At 35.8% G+C, this 15703-nt stretch overlaps 1 protein-coding gene across 2 annotated transcripts in view; it reads left to right on the top strand.

Annotated features, from left to right (window-relative positions):
• Positions 1–15703, top strand: part of Htr2c (5-hydroxytryptamine receptor 2C) — a 235181-nt gene that overhangs the window by 112472 nt on the left and 107006 nt on the right. For both annotated transcript variants that reach the window (XM_048441990.3, XM_085685141.2), the window contains exons 3-4: positions 531–635; positions 3731–4047. In XM_048441990.3, the coding sequence (XP_048297947.3) occupies positions 601–635; positions 3731–4047 (352 nt within the window). In that variant the 5' untranslated portion in view covers positions 531–600. The remainder of the gene's footprint in view (positions 1–530; positions 636–3730; positions 4048–15703) is intronic.

The following is a 15703-nucleotide window of genomic DNA, read 5'->3' as shown; positions in this document are numbered from 1 at the left end:
TAAAAAGTATAAATATAACTTTCTATATAAATGCAGATTGCATCTTTGGGGGAAAAATGAAAATATAAAAAATATGTTCATGCTATAAAAATTCTTGAAATTTGTTAAAGATTTTTTTCATTTTACTATAAAACGAAAGCTTCTAATTTTAGAAATGCAAATTAATTTAAAATTGTATATGTTTCCTCAATGATTTGCAAATCTCTAGGATCTAATTGTAACTCCTCTCTCAAAACACTGTTTTGAAGTTTTGTATGCCTTAACAAGGGAATCTGCAGTAAAGTCACACATCACTAGACACTAGATGAGAAATTTTACAAGGGTAGATGGATTTGAGCTTGTAAATAAGTGAAAAGAATTGTTCTTTGTCATTCTTTACTGCTTCTGTAAAACATGTCTGCCACTTCATTAAATGGAGTACTAACCTTCTTACTAAAAAATAAGAGCATTTGAATTTATTTAATTGCTTGATATGCAATTTATGTGCAATTTTAACTAATGTTATTTTTCTTTTTTTTTTCTCTCCTTAGGGCATGAAACCAGTCTGTTAATTTCCAAATTCTCAGTTTAAACCTGTGGTTGCTTAAAACTGAAGCAATCATGGTGAACCTGAGCAACGCGGTGCACTCATTCCTGTAAGGATTCTATTACTTATTTTAACAAAACAACAAGATTAATTATATGGTTATTTATGTGATAATATAAAAATGCTTTCATATGATCAGACAACTCTATGACCTATATAAAAAAGGTTAATATTTTCTATTTAAAGATAATAAATGAGCAATAAGAATAATCATTCCTCTAATCAGATTTTAAAGCTCATATATGGGAATAATAGCTTCAGTTTAAATAATTTCATTTTTATGGCTGCCTGTATCATGGCTGAAGCTTAGAGAGTTTCTTTTATTTTCCTTCATGTATGAATCAAATGGCTATTTATTATGGTACTGCATACCTATAATACCGAAGCCAGGATGATTGAGGTGTGATGGTTACAAAATTAAGGTCAGTTTAGGATAGATAGTTGCTGAAAGGGGGTGTTATTATAAGCATCTAATTTTATAAAGAATAGTAGATGCTGCTAGAGATCAGAAGGCAGGGATTGCGGATGTAGCTGGACAGAACAAAACACTGTGACCCTGGAATGAGTCAGTAGTTGAATTCAACAGAATGCAATGTAAAGGAGTAGTTAAAGAATCAGGTACAAGAAGAAAGTCACTATAAATCTCACTTAACCCAAACATACTATTTGAGGAGTAGCTTGTGTAGATTCTGAACAGTACCTCTGAGAAGTCCTGAATCCCTTTGGTCCTGTGCAAAACCTGAAAATAATAGATAGATGGGTAGGTAGATAGATAGAGTAGAGAATGATAGATAGATAGATAGATAGATAGATAGATAGATAGATAGATAGAGATGACAAATGGTAGAAATTATGTTTTCAAATAGGAAATTTTGAATGTGATTATCTTATCGTTTCTATCAGGGGAGAGGAGTGTGTTGGTTTTGTTGAAAACACTTTAGGAGCTCACATCTTGAGAGAACATTTGTATTTGTAGCTTAAGTAAATCAATATAATGAAAATTAGTTTGAAATTTACAAAATTGAAATGTCCATATCTCCCTTGTCTTAGATTCCCACCAAGTTTGACATTCCTTGGCAAGATTCTGTTCAAGGATGAACATAAAAGTATATATCTAAATATTAATTTCTAACTCTGTCCATGGGAATCAATAAGCTGCACACATTACTCTGTCTTGTTCTTTACATTTTACTTTTTATTTTCTTTTTTCATATTGTTACTAAAAAAATTACTTTTCAATTTACATACCAGCCCCAGTTTATCCCCTCACCCCTTCTTCCACCTCCCTTGCTCTTCCCATTGCCAATCACCTCCTCAGAGTGGGTAAAGCCTTACTTAGGGAGTCAACAAGATCTGAGATAGCAGTTTGAGGCAGGACCCAGGCCCCCCACCTGTTGAGCAAGGTATCCCACCATAGGGAATGAGCTTCAAAAAGTCAGTTCTTGCATATGGCATAGGTCCTGGTGTGTCTGCCAGCCCCCCACCTCCAACAGATCAAGCCAGGTAACTGTCACCCACATTCATAGGGTCTAGGTAGGTCCCGTGCTGGTTCTTCGCCTGTCAGTCCACAGTCCATGAGCTTCTACTAGCTTGGATCAACTGTCTCAGTGGTTTTCCCCAATAACGCTATTGCCCCCACCCCCGTTGTTCATATGATCCTGCCTCCCTTTCTTCAACTGAACTCCAGAAGCTCAGCTTGGTCCTTGGCTGTGGGTCACTACATCTGTTTCCATCAGTTACTGGATGTAGGCTCTATGATGACAACTGGGGTAGTCGCTAATCTGTAACATGAGGGGGTCTGCTTGTTGCTTGTTGGGATTTCTATCCCACTGGTACCCCACAGTTGGCAAGCCCCAAAGAAAATGACACAGAGATCTCCATAAGTTATAAAACTGATTGGCCCATTAGCTCAGTCTTCTTATTAGCTCTTGTAGTTTATACTAACCCATTATTCTTATCTATGTTAGCCACATGGCTCGGTACCTTTCACAGCAGGGCAGGTCACATGTTGCTTCTTCAGTGATCTGGGCTGGACTGCAGAGGGAGCTTCCTGTTTCCCAGAATACTCCTGTTCTCATAGCCCCACCTCTACTTCCTGTCTGGTTGACCCACCTATACTTCCTGCCTGGCCAATCAGTGTTTATTTAAAACATGATTGACAGAATACAGACAATTCTACTGCACCACTAATTTGATTAAAGTGGAAGGCCTTTTAAGACACCCTCTCCACTAGGAGTCTTAGCTGGCGTCATCCTGTGGATTCCTGAAAATTTTTCTAACACCAGGTTTCTCCCTAACCCCATAATGGCTCCTTTTCATTGCTCAAGGTCCTCCATGCCTCCCCCAACTCAGTCTTCTCAATCCCTCATGTTCCCATTCCTCTCCCTTCTACCTCGCTCTCCCAGTTTACCCAGGAGATCTTATCTATTTTTCTTCCTGGGACTCTCCACACACATTACTCTCAAGCCTAGAGTAACTCCTAGAAAACCAAGGTCGCAAATGAGGCAGGTGGTAGAAAGCACAAAAGTTTAAAACACAAAGCAAGAAACTGAACACTGCAGAAAATTGCTTTGCAAATATGAGAGCTTGGACATGGTTCTACAGAAATGAATGTGTCACAGTGTGTTTCAAAATACATTCATAAAATTGTTTTGATGAGATCTTATACTTTCTTTTACATATATATCAACACAAATGAACTTCTTAGTTTTTGTCTGGTCACCAGACCCTTTAAGAGAATCTCCCTTTATTTCTCTCACAGCTTTCTTAAAGGAGAGCTCAAGGAAATTAAGATTTTAAAAATATACAGAATAAAACATTAAGTCGGCCTCTGAAAGATAAGTAAGACATATTTTCTCTCATTTGTAGAGAGTCATTTTTCCACCTACATAATGGTAATAAATCAGCACTGAACTCATGTGGATTTTATATGTAATCAAATGTGATTATACATATATAGTCTGTTAAACTATATGCACAACTTGTAGCACTCACTCAGTAAAAGTTAAATGACAAAAAATGAAATGATGAGAATGGAGGTAGTCATGGTCAAGGTAGTTGGGAGGGGAGGTTATTTTAGAGTATAAATGTTATGTTGTGTGCAAGCGAAGTCTGATGTTCTTTTCTTTTCTTTTTAATTTTCAGTGTGCACCTAATCGGCCTATTGGTTTGGCAATTCGATATTTCCATAAGTCCAGTAGCAGCTATAGTAACTGACATTTTTAATTCCTCCGATGGTGGACGCTTGTTTCAATTCCCGGACGGGGTACAAAACTGGCCAGCACTTTCAATCGTCGTGATTATAATCATGACAATAGGGGGCAACATTCTCGTTATCATGGCAGTAAGCATGGAGAAGAAACTGCACAATGCAACCAATTACTTCTTAATGTCCCTAGCCATTGCTGATATGCTGGTGGGACTACTTGTCATGCCCCTGTCTCTGCTTGCAATTCTTTATGGTGAGTACAATTATATTTATTATATTCATTTCTCATACTCAGATTGTTCCATAAGTTTGTGTAAACCTCATGACACTCATTTATACAGTTAAATAATTGATCTATACAATGTGGAAAACAAAGTTTAAGAGAAAAATGTAAGAAAAAATTGATTGATTTGTTGAGGTTTATGAAATAAAAATATAGTAGAATTTTCAAAACTTAAAACAGCCATTAATAATATATTAAAATTATGCATAACTACTTTATCTCTCAATGTCATTCGCAAATAATGGATAAACATACAAAATGGAATGATGGCAAAATACCACCCCACCCCACCTTCGTATTTTTCCAGTATGATTCTAAGTACCATCTCTAATACATAAGAGGAAAGTCAAACTTGCCTTTGCTAATAAATTTACTTTAAGAAATGTTTCAGCGTCTGTGAGAATTGAACTCAGAGCCTCACATACTTTACACAAGCATTCAATCACAGCTATAACCCAGCAGAAGTAATTTTTTATCTTGACAAAGTAGTTGGTAAAAAATGAACATTCGAAAACAATTGCTCTTCTTCATGCAGAATAATTCATATTTTATAAGGTGTCAAGGTAGAAAAATCAAATTCTGAGCATATAAATGCAAACTCATATCACAACCATAAGATTCAGCTTCAGTAAAGATTTTACAGATGCTTCAAATTTTTAATTTGATTTTTCTGCCATCTCTTTACTGTGTTCATTTTAATCTAGGTCTTGGCTTCAACTAGTACTTTCAATTAAAAAAGTCAAAAATTCTGGTCAAGAACACTGGATGCTCTTCCAAAGGACCCCAGTTTCTTTTCCCAACATCTCCGTGGGAGCTCACAATGATTTGTGACTGTAGTCTCAGAGGATCTGATTGATACTCTCTTTTGGCCTCTGCTGGTGCTAGGTTATGCATGTGGTACACAAACATACATGTAGGCAAAGCACTCATACACACGCAGAAAAAACTAAAAGAAAAACATTAAGATTTTAGAGACATTAATAATAAATATAAGTTAATTAATTAAAATTCATGTGTTCTTCAAGCCTCAGGCTCCAAGTAACTCTCCCCACAGGACTAACCCATTATATTAGGCTTTCTACAAGTATCTTTACTACAAAATTTGAAATTCCAGTTAAAATTTATTTTTTAATATGTGGGTAGTCCAGTTTGACTTTAATTTTTAATATACTCAACTTCTTGTAGCGTAAAAGGCATAGGTCCAATTAGTTCCCCAAAATGTATAATGGAGTTAGACAGAGAAAATATTATAAAAATAGTATCTAGTCTAAAAATCATAAAAGAAGAACAATGCATTTATAATGTAATCTCTCAAACTCTACAGTGGCAGTGCCTAATCAGATCAGTTATTCTATAAGTTATTCTTAGGAAATACATTTTTCCTTTGTCCACTGAGTTCTAATGGTGAATTTACCTCAAAGCACCAATATTTCACCTCTCACTGGTTATTTGCCCTTTACTTCTCCAATATTAATGAAGAAGAAGTCACAAAGATGAACTAAGAAAGCAATTTCAAAGGTATAGTTTCTACTATGAGCTCTCTACTGAATGCTTTTGAGGGGTAGATGAAGGTCTGGCAACTAAAAAAAATGTAAAAATGGCATAACCGAGATAAAAAGAGCGTTCTAGGAAGCCTGAGAATGATCTGAAAACACAGTTCAAAAGTACCTTCTGGAAAGTTTCTAAGATAAGCTTCAGGTCACAGAATTAAAAGATCATAAATCTCAACAAAAAGTAGCTTCCTGGAAGTAGAAAGGAGTGAAAAAGGGAAAGAGAAAGAAAGCAAAAGAGAGAACTGACATTTGAAAGAGAAAGAAGAGTGGAAGGATGAAGAGGTGAGAATGTATTTTATAGGACAAAACTGTTACATGTGAGGACATCAAATCTCCCCCACACTGTTCTCCACTATGCACAGAAAGCCCTACAAAGAAACCAACCTGCAACAAAGATGCAAACATCGCTCATTCGCATCATTGTCATTAAATAGAGCACAATAGACAGTCACAATATAAGACATTTACTGCAAATTTCATCATGCTAGGTCAAACCCAGAAAAACAAGCATCATTTATTTCCTCTCAGATGAGAAATCTAGAGTTAATTAAACAATGGATAAATAAATAAATGATATGAAACTTTAAGGATGTCTATTTGACCAGAAGTTGGGATTCAAGGTGAAGAATTAGGGGCAAATATGATCAAAGTAATATACATGTATGTATATTATATATATACATACATATATACACAGATATGTAGTTCAAGTGTAGACTATTATTTTGCATGATAAATACATGCTAATAAAAATCAAACAGAAGAAAGCCAAAATAAAGCATTCAAAATACAATTAAATGTTAACATATAAAAATACTTTGAAATAGCAACCTGGTAACTGGGAATATACTTAATGATTTCTTTTTGAAAAGTTGTTATTACATAGTACCATGAAAAGCAATGATTTATTTTTAATTAATCTGTTTTTTAAAAAGCAATCTTCCCATTTTACATACCAATCCCAGTTCCCATTCCCTCCCCTCCAACCGATTCCTGCACCTTCTCACCACCACAACCACCATCCACTCCTCAGAGAGGGTAAGTAAGGCTTTCAGGAGAAAGTCAAAACAGTCTAGCACATCACTTTGAGGGACAATCAAAGCCTTCCCCCACTATATCTAGGCTAAGTAGGGTATCCCTACAAAGAGAATGGGCTCCAAAACCCAGTTAAATCAATAGGGATAAATCCTGATCTCAATGCCAGTGGTCCCGCAGACAGAGGCAGTGATTCATAATGACTAAAGTAAAATGATGAAACAAAGTATACAAACAAAGCAGTCATTAAACTAGACATTGGGATTTTGTTATCCACCAAATTCAATTTTAATGCAAACAGTAAGAGTTAAAAAAGTTTAATAATAAAAGACACAATTAACAGTGAATATGTACCAGGTGAGAAAATCTGTGCCATCTACTATAACAATGAACTTTTACAAAGAAAATTTTCAAAAAAGAGAACAATTAGAAGATATTACCCTCAATACAAGGGAAGACTAGGGAAGAGGAAAAGGGGTGATGGTGGTATGTACCTCTAATCTCAGCATTCAGGAGGCTAATGCACCAGAATCACCATCAATTCAAGACCATTTTGGTTTACATAGTGAGTTCAAACTCAGCCTGAATTATATAGTGAGACTTTCAAGAGAGTAGGTGGGAGTGGGACAGAATAAATAAGAGTACAGATCTTAAGGTGTGATATATATTGAGTTTTGCACATTTATAGAGTGTATCTTCTTACAGGTGCATAAGGTTTTCACAAATATTAATTATTGTAAGCACCTGTGCTTTCTTACCAGGCCCAGGTTCCCTGATATGGCAACAAGGAATGAAATCAGGCCAGCTTGGAGGGACCAGAGCATAACAGAAGCTGTGACGATTTTACTGAAATCAGTCAGACTTTTTATACCTTTATCAGAAACAGAATTTAATGGTAATTGCCAGGATCAATGCAATTGTAGTTTCCAGGATACATTGAAGTCTGCAAGTCATACAGGGTGCACAAGATTAATGTCTAAGATCAACTGACCTGTCATACAGAAACATAAAATGGCCTGCAAGTTTTACTACCTGAGGAAGCACATCACTCTTTCAGGAACTGGAAGGCACATTGTGACCGAGGAACCATGGAAAAACCCTGAAAAACCTATGACGCACGCTAGATAGGCCAAGCCAAGTTCAATAAATCCCTTCAAATTATACACTAGGCCAAAAGGAGGTCACTAGAAAAATAAAAATATTACAAAAGTAATTTTTAATAACAAAGTAATAATGTTAGAAAGTATTAATGATAAAGTTTTTTAAACCATTTCATCTTGAAGTTAAAAAATAAGTTTCAACATTTTGTTGTTGATTCAAGATGAGGATTTGTCTATGTAGCCTTGACTTTCCAGGAACTTCAAGTTTGCTGACAAAAGTATTTCATGTAACAACTATGGGATACGATTACATAGGAATCAAAGGAAAATTCATACACCTATTCTCGTTTATTGTGAAAAATTAAAATATATAAGTAAATGTTTATTAAAGTAATTCTGGAGAACCACAAAGCAAAGAAATGTAAGGAATTAATTCAAAGAGAGATAATAGAAGTAATTGATTGGACAAAGAATATAATATATATATATAAATTATAAATAAAAACCTGTTTCTTAAGATATATTTTTGTCAGTATAAACAACGGCGAAGAGAGATTATATAGATTTAAAAACACTATAGCAATGAAGAAATAACAAAAAAAATATTTTGGAGGGATACCTTGCTCAGCCTAGATATACAAGGGAGGGTCTTGGTTTTGCCTCTAAGTGAAGTCTCAGTCATGGTTGACTCCCTATGGGAACCCTTACCCTTTCAGAGGGCTAGATTGAAAGTGAGGTGGAGGGAAGGTGAGAGAAGCAGGAAGAGGGGAGGTAGTGGGAACTGGGAGAGCTATGTAAAGTGGAGAAAGGATTATATTAAAAAGGGCGAGACCACGAAGGGTTCACCCACTGAAACAGTTTAACTGAGCTAATGGGAGCTCACCAACTCCAGCCAGACTGGGAAGAAACAAGCATAGGGCCAAACTAGTCCCTCTGAATGTGGATGACAGTTACATGGCTGGGGCAGACTGGCAGTGACACTGGGATCTATCTCTACTTCATGTACTGGCTTCTTGAGATCCTCTTTTCTTTACATGGATACCTTACTCAGCCTAGAGGTAGTAGGGAGGACCTTGCACTTTGCACAAAGTAAAGTGCTTTACCATCTCTTAGGATTAGAGGGGGATGCGGTAGGAGGGTGTGTGGAGGGAATGAGAGGAGGGAAATGGGAATTTGGATTGGTTATAATAAAAAATGGAAAAATGATTAAGAAAAAATGAAATAAATAAAATCTTGAGATTGTTTTGGAGACTTAAATGAACATCTATTAAAATGAAAAATAATTATTTCTCTGGAAAATCCAGCCTAAACAAATTTAATATTTTGCATATAAAAATAAGGAAAGCAGTTTCAGCAGAAGAATAAACTGATAAGTAAGGACTCTACAATAAACACTATAGTTTCACATGGCAATTCTATCAAATTTTGAAAGATCAGGAATTTATAATATTCTAAGTATTATTATATATGATTATTATTAATATTATATCCAGAGCATTAAAAGAAGGATTTTTGAATAGAATGAAAAGAAAATATTTGAAATCAATAACATAATCACATTGAAATGAGTAACATAAAAATACAGAGCCCAAATAATTTTAAAACACTTTTATAAATATATATATACGCATACATATATTATCAATTTAAGGATAAAGAAAAATGTAAATAAGTGAATTTTCAATTACACTTAATTTTTCCCCTTTTTATTGATTTTTGTTGAACTCTACATTTTCTCTGCTTCCCTCCCTGCCTCTCCCTTCCCCTTCAACCTCTCCCAAGGTTCCCATGCTCCCAATTTACTCAGATCTTGTCTTTCTCTACTTCCCATGTACATTAGATCTATGTATGTCTCTCTTAGGGTCCTCATTGTTGTCTAGGTTCTCTGGGATTGTGATTTGTGGGCTGTTTTTTTTTTTTTTACTTTATGTTTAAAAACCACCTATGAGTGAGTACATGTGATAATTGTCTTTCTGGGTCTGGGTTACCTCACTCAAAATATTGCTTTCTAGCTCTATCCATTTGCCTGCAAAATTCAAGCTGTTGTAATTATTTTCTGCTGTATAGTACTCCATTGTGTAAATGTACCACATTTTCCTTAGCCTATTTTTTTCAAAGGGTATTTAGGTTGTTTCCAGGTTCTAACTGTAACAAATAATGCTGCTATAAACATAGTTGAGCACATGTCCTTGTGGCACGATTGAGCCTCCTTTGGATATATACCCCAAAGTGGTACTACTGGGTCTTGAGGAAGGTTGTTTCCTTATTTTCTGAGAAATTGCCACACTGACATTCAAAGGGGCTATACCAGTTTGCATTCCCACCAGCAATGCAAGAATGTTCCCTTTACCCCACAACCTCTCCAGCATAAGTTGTCATCAGTGTTTCTGATCTTGGTCATTCTTAAAAGTGTAAGATGGAATCTCAGAGTTGTTTTGATGTACACTTCTCTAATGACTAAGGATGTTGAACATTTCCTTAAGTGTCTTTCAGTCATTTTAGATTCCTCTGTTGAAAGTTCTCTGTTTAGGTCTGTAAACCATGTTTTTATAGGATTATTTGTTCTTTTGATGACCAATTTTGTGAGTTCTTTTATATTTTGGAGGTCAGACCTCTGTCTGATGTGGGGTTAGTGAAGATCTTTTCTCATTCTGTAGGCTGTCATTTTGACTTGCTGATCATGCCCTTTGCTTTACAGAAGCTTTTCAGTTTCAGGAGGTCCAATTTATTAATTGTTTCTCTCAGTATCTGTGCTACTGGGGTTATATTTTAAAAGTGGTCTCCTGTGTCAATGCGTTCAAGCGTACTTCCCACTTTCTATTCTATAAGGTTCAGTGTAGCTGGCTTTATGTTGTAGTCTTTCATTCATTTGGACTTGGACTTGAGTTTTGTGCATGGTAATAGATAAGGGTCTATTTTCATTCTTCTTCATGTTGATATTCAGTTAATACCAGCACCATTTCTTGAATATGCTTTCTTTTTCCATTTGGTATTTTTTTGCTACTTTGTCAAATATCAGGTGGTGGAAGGTGTGTGGATTAATATCCAGGTCTTTGATTTGGTTCCGTTGGTCCTCCTGTCTGTATTTATGCCAATGCCAGGCTTTTTTCAGTACTGTAGCTCTGTAGTAGAGTTTGTAGTCAGAGATTGTGATGTCTCCAGAAGTTCTTTTATTGTACAGAATTGCTTTGCTTATCCTGGATTTTTTTGCTTTTCCATACAAAGCTGAGTACCATTCTTTCAAGGTCTATGAAGAATTTTTTTCCGAGATTTTGATGGACATTGCATTGAATCTGTAGATTGCTTTTGGTAAGATTGCCATTTTTACTATGTTAATTCTACCTACCCGAGAGCATGGGAGATCTTTCCACTTTCTTGTTTCTTCTTTAATTTCTTTCTCCAAAGATTTAAAGTTCTTGTCATACAAGTCTTTCACTTGTTTGGTTAGAGTTACTCCCAGATATTTTATGTTATTTTAGGGTATTGTGATGTTTTTCTGATTTCTTTTTCAGACCTTTTATCATCTGTGTACAGGAGGGCTACTGATTTTTTGAGCTAATCTTGTATCCTGCTACTTTACTGAAAGTGTTAATGATTTTATCATTGATACACGACATATTTTGACATGATTTTCTGTGTATTCTGCAATTTTAAGTATATCCATATATTTAAAAATTTTTAGAACTATTTTCTTATTATTTTATAAGAAGTTAGAAAATTGAAAAAGGAAAAGGAAATGTTAAAATATATATTATTTGATTAATATTCATGATGAGGTCAAAAGACTCTAAAAGCCACAGTGGATAGAGGACACCAGGAGAACAAGGCCCTCTAAATAAACAGGAGCAAAGCTCCTGTGAACCCCCCGAGACTGAGGCAGCATGCACAGAACCGGCATGGATCTGTGGCAGATGGAGTCCTAGGCTGAAATAAATTTAAATAGAATAAAAAAGCAAGAGACATATCTTTATTATAGTTGGACAAGTCACTCTTCTAAAGATATTAATTCTCCCTGAAATGATCTGTAGATTCAGCACAGTTTTAATTTTAAAAACCTGCATATTTGAGGGATATAAATACAAAGAGCATTTTAAACTTTATTGAAATGTAAAGGAACTAGAGGAGCCAAACCAATTTTGAAGATAAAGTGATTGGGGGCTTGGAAAATGGCTTGGTGAATGAAGTACTTGCTCTTCAAGCATAAAGACCTAAGTTCTGTTTCCCAGAATACGTGGCAAGCTGGATGAGGCAGTTTCTGTCTGTAATCTAAGGCCTCCTAGGTCGTGGTGAGAGAGGCAGAAGGGAGAAGTCCTTACAATTCCTAGGGCAGCCATACAAGTGCAAAAGGAAAACCTGTAAAAACAAGGTGGACGAGCAAGGAGGCATGGAGCGGCCTCCATACTTTGTTTAAGGTATGCATGCCCCTGCACTCACACACAGAGAGATCCTGAGAAACAGAGACAGACAAGCAGAACAACAGAACAGAGACAGAGAGACAGAAAGAGAGACAAAATAATGGAGAAATTACAGAATTCAATTTGATCTTACATTTTACTCTCAGACAACAGTGATCAAGAACACTATATTGAACAATGAATGGATCACAGTGAAAGACTGAAAGATTGACAAAAGCAACAAAGGCTCAATTTTATTTTAATGAGAAAAATAGTCTTTCCAACAAATATTACTGGAATGATTGATTATCATACATAACAAACTAATCTCAGTTCTCATAAGATAGCACACCAAAGAAAAAGTAACACAAATGGAATTTAAATCTATGCAAAGCTACTAATGCTGTAGAAGAAAACAAAGAAAGAATCCTTACAGTACTGGTTTAGGTCAGGAGTTCTTCAAGTTGTTATTGGAACCTAAGGTTAACGCTGAGAGTTGTTATAGTGAAAGGCAAGAGAGGAAAACTGGTGAAGGAAATATAGTCATTTACACCTTTGGGTTTGACAACTAACTTCCCAAATACCTCGAGATAGAAGAATGAGGAACAAAAGGGTGGAATCTGCCCACAAGAAGTTTCCCACAGGAAGGTGAGCAACCAAACAGACTAGGCTTCCACAAAACCAGTACATGCAGTAGGATCAAAACCCAGTGCCATTGTCCTTGGCTTCTCAGTCAGCCCTCATTGTCCGCCATGTTCAGAGAGTCTGGTTTGATCCCATGTTTTTTCAGTCCCAGTCCAGCTGGCCTTGGTAAGCTCTCATTAGATCAGCCCCACCGCCTCAATGGGTGAGTGCACCCCTAGTGGTTCTGACTTGGGGTGAGGACCTTGGACTTCCCACAGGGCAGGGAACCATGACTGCTCTTTGGACTGAAGAGGGAGGAGGAGGGGAGTGGGAGGAAGGGGAGGGAAATGGAAGGTAGGGAGGAGGCAGAAATTTTTAATAATAATAATAATAAAGTTTCCCATAGGGCAGGGAACACTGACTGCTCTTTGGACTGGAGAGGGAGGGGGAGTTGGGGGAGGAGGAGGAAAATGGGAGGAGGTGGAAATTTTTAATAAAAAGAATAAAATAAAAATAAAAAAATACTGAACAAAAAAGAAGTTTCTCTAGGAAGTTTCATGGTAGGTGTAAGAAAAAGACACCCACAGGAGTAACAGATGAGGAGGTCGTGGCCTGTCAGGAAAAAGACTTTTGCTTGTTTCCTGCCTTTCCTCTCCTTCCAGTAAACTGCTCAAGTCACAGAAAGGATTTCTAGGTACTCAATTCTGGACAAAACTGTAAAGTGAGCCTCCAAAGAGGAGAGAAATTATGCTTTTTGAGCATTAAACAATGGCACTTAAGAGAATGGAAAGGAAGGTGCGGTAAATAGTTTTCAGCAGCAATATATCTAAGAAAGGGTAAATAATGAAAACAAAGCTAATCTTAAAAATGAGAAAGAGAGATGGATAGGTGAGTCACAAGGGAGGATGTAGAGATGAAATAAATAGTAAATAAATAAATAAATAAATAAATTTGGAAAATTATTAGCCACATTTTAAAAAAATAAATTGGGAGCATTGGGGACCTTGGGGGAGGGTTGAAAGGGGAGGGGAGAGGCATGGGGAGCAGAGAAAAATGCAGAGCTCAATAAAAATTAATAAAAAGCATAAACAAACAAACAAAAAATAAACTGGATTTAGCCTCAAATTATTTTTCAATTACACTCTAATTTATTATGTATGTTTTCATTCACAGAACTGTATACAGTTAAAAGTTATATTATGAGCTCATTCTATATCCACATGCTAACAGAATTTAGTATCAAAATTAACTAACCTTAAAAAGCAAGATCACAATAATTCTCCTTGTAGCAATAGAACATGCTTTATTTTTCTGATTTTACACAGTTTCATTTTGAGTGGAACTATTCTAAAAATGCCAGGTTCAATGCCATGTTCCATAGCAAGGAAATGAGTAAACAGTATGAAGCAATAATGTGTTCTAATTCACCATGAACTGGGAAAAGCAAGCAATGTGCAGCTGCGTGTCTGCTAAAGGTACTTGGGAACACTGAATTGCTAACGTGCACTCTGCCATTGTTTAAAAAATTCTTTTTTTCCAGCTTTTATTTCCCATTCTGTTATACTGTCATTGAATATGTCATTGAAGAGTTATGTTTAATCCATTTCATTTTACACTACTTTAAATGAAACTTACAATACATATTTAGCTTTCTCAAGTGGTCAACTCTCTTTAGAAGCATATCTCTTTTTTTAAAAAAAGACAATAAAAATAAAACAAATGCCTTTATATAAATCAAAGTGTTTTCCTGAGACAAATTAGTAACATACTTCTTCAATAAAAAAGACAATAATCTTATTTCATTTTACATGCCAATCCAACTTCCCACAACCCCCCCCCCCCGCCTTCCAATTCCTCCACTTACCCCCACCCCACCCCCTATCCATTCCTCAGAGATGGTAAGGCATATTGTAGAAGCACATCTTTATTCAAGTTGCTGAGTACATGATTAATTGTATGTAGTTTTGTTCACTACAACAAAAACATCTGACCCTTCTCATGTATTTCCTATGTGGCAGATAAAGAAGCTGTCAGGCTTCAGAACAACTTTGCAAAAACACTAGAAAAGACAGTATAAATATATAGTCCCCATTTTAAAAGAGACAATCCCAGGTTGCTATAGACTATGGAAAGTAGACGCGACACAACAAAAACACCAGCCTTTACAATATGAGCCGCACAGGAAAAAATATACACATCATATTAGAGCGTATTGACAATGAGTATCTTTGTTACACAATGAGAACACAATGGAGTAAAGACATTTTAGTAAGACTTCGAGAAGAATGATCAAATATTTGCAGGACAAAGTATCAGCAGACTTTGAATAATATCAAGAGCTAAACAGCTGTTATCATCACTTTAAATTTCACAAAAATCTAATTTTGTGAGCATTAAAATAGACAATTATCCATTCCACAGACACTTTTTGAGTACTTATTTTATACCAACTACAATTCTCTGTAATGAAGCTAGTGTAAAAATAAATAACAAAAATTTCTATCCACACATGGCTTATGAGCAACGCGTTGCTCAAGGTCAAAGTAAAATATCAGAGTTAAGATCTGAGTTTAGATTAAGTTGATTCTAGCACCCATTTGCACTTTCAATCATTATATTTTTGTGCTCCTGATTTGCTCTGGAAAACTCAGGAGGAACACTGAGGGCATTGTAATTCAGACATAAAACACTCAACTTAGCATACACGAGGCCCTGAGTTTAATCTCAAGGACCAGCAAAAAGATTAGGAAAGTTTTGTAAGGAGAAAAAGACGTGAAAGCTAATTTGGAGAAAAATTAGAAGTCAGACTGATCTGTAAAATATCAAAAAAAGGTAAGTGTGCTAGTCTAAAAACTGTGTTGAGCAAAGTGAAGCTTTTTCACAGCTTCAAACTTTCTGAATCCTTTGGGTATCACTGGTG

This window comes from Myodes glareolus, chromosome X (assembly GCF_982192425.1).
Source record: "Myodes glareolus chromosome X, mMyoGla1.1, whole genome shotgun sequence".
NCBI classification, from domain to species: Eukaryota; Metazoa; Chordata; class Mammalia; order Rodentia; family Cricetidae; genus Myodes; species Myodes glareolus.
This window is presented reverse-complemented; position numbering and strand designations above follow the sequence as displayed.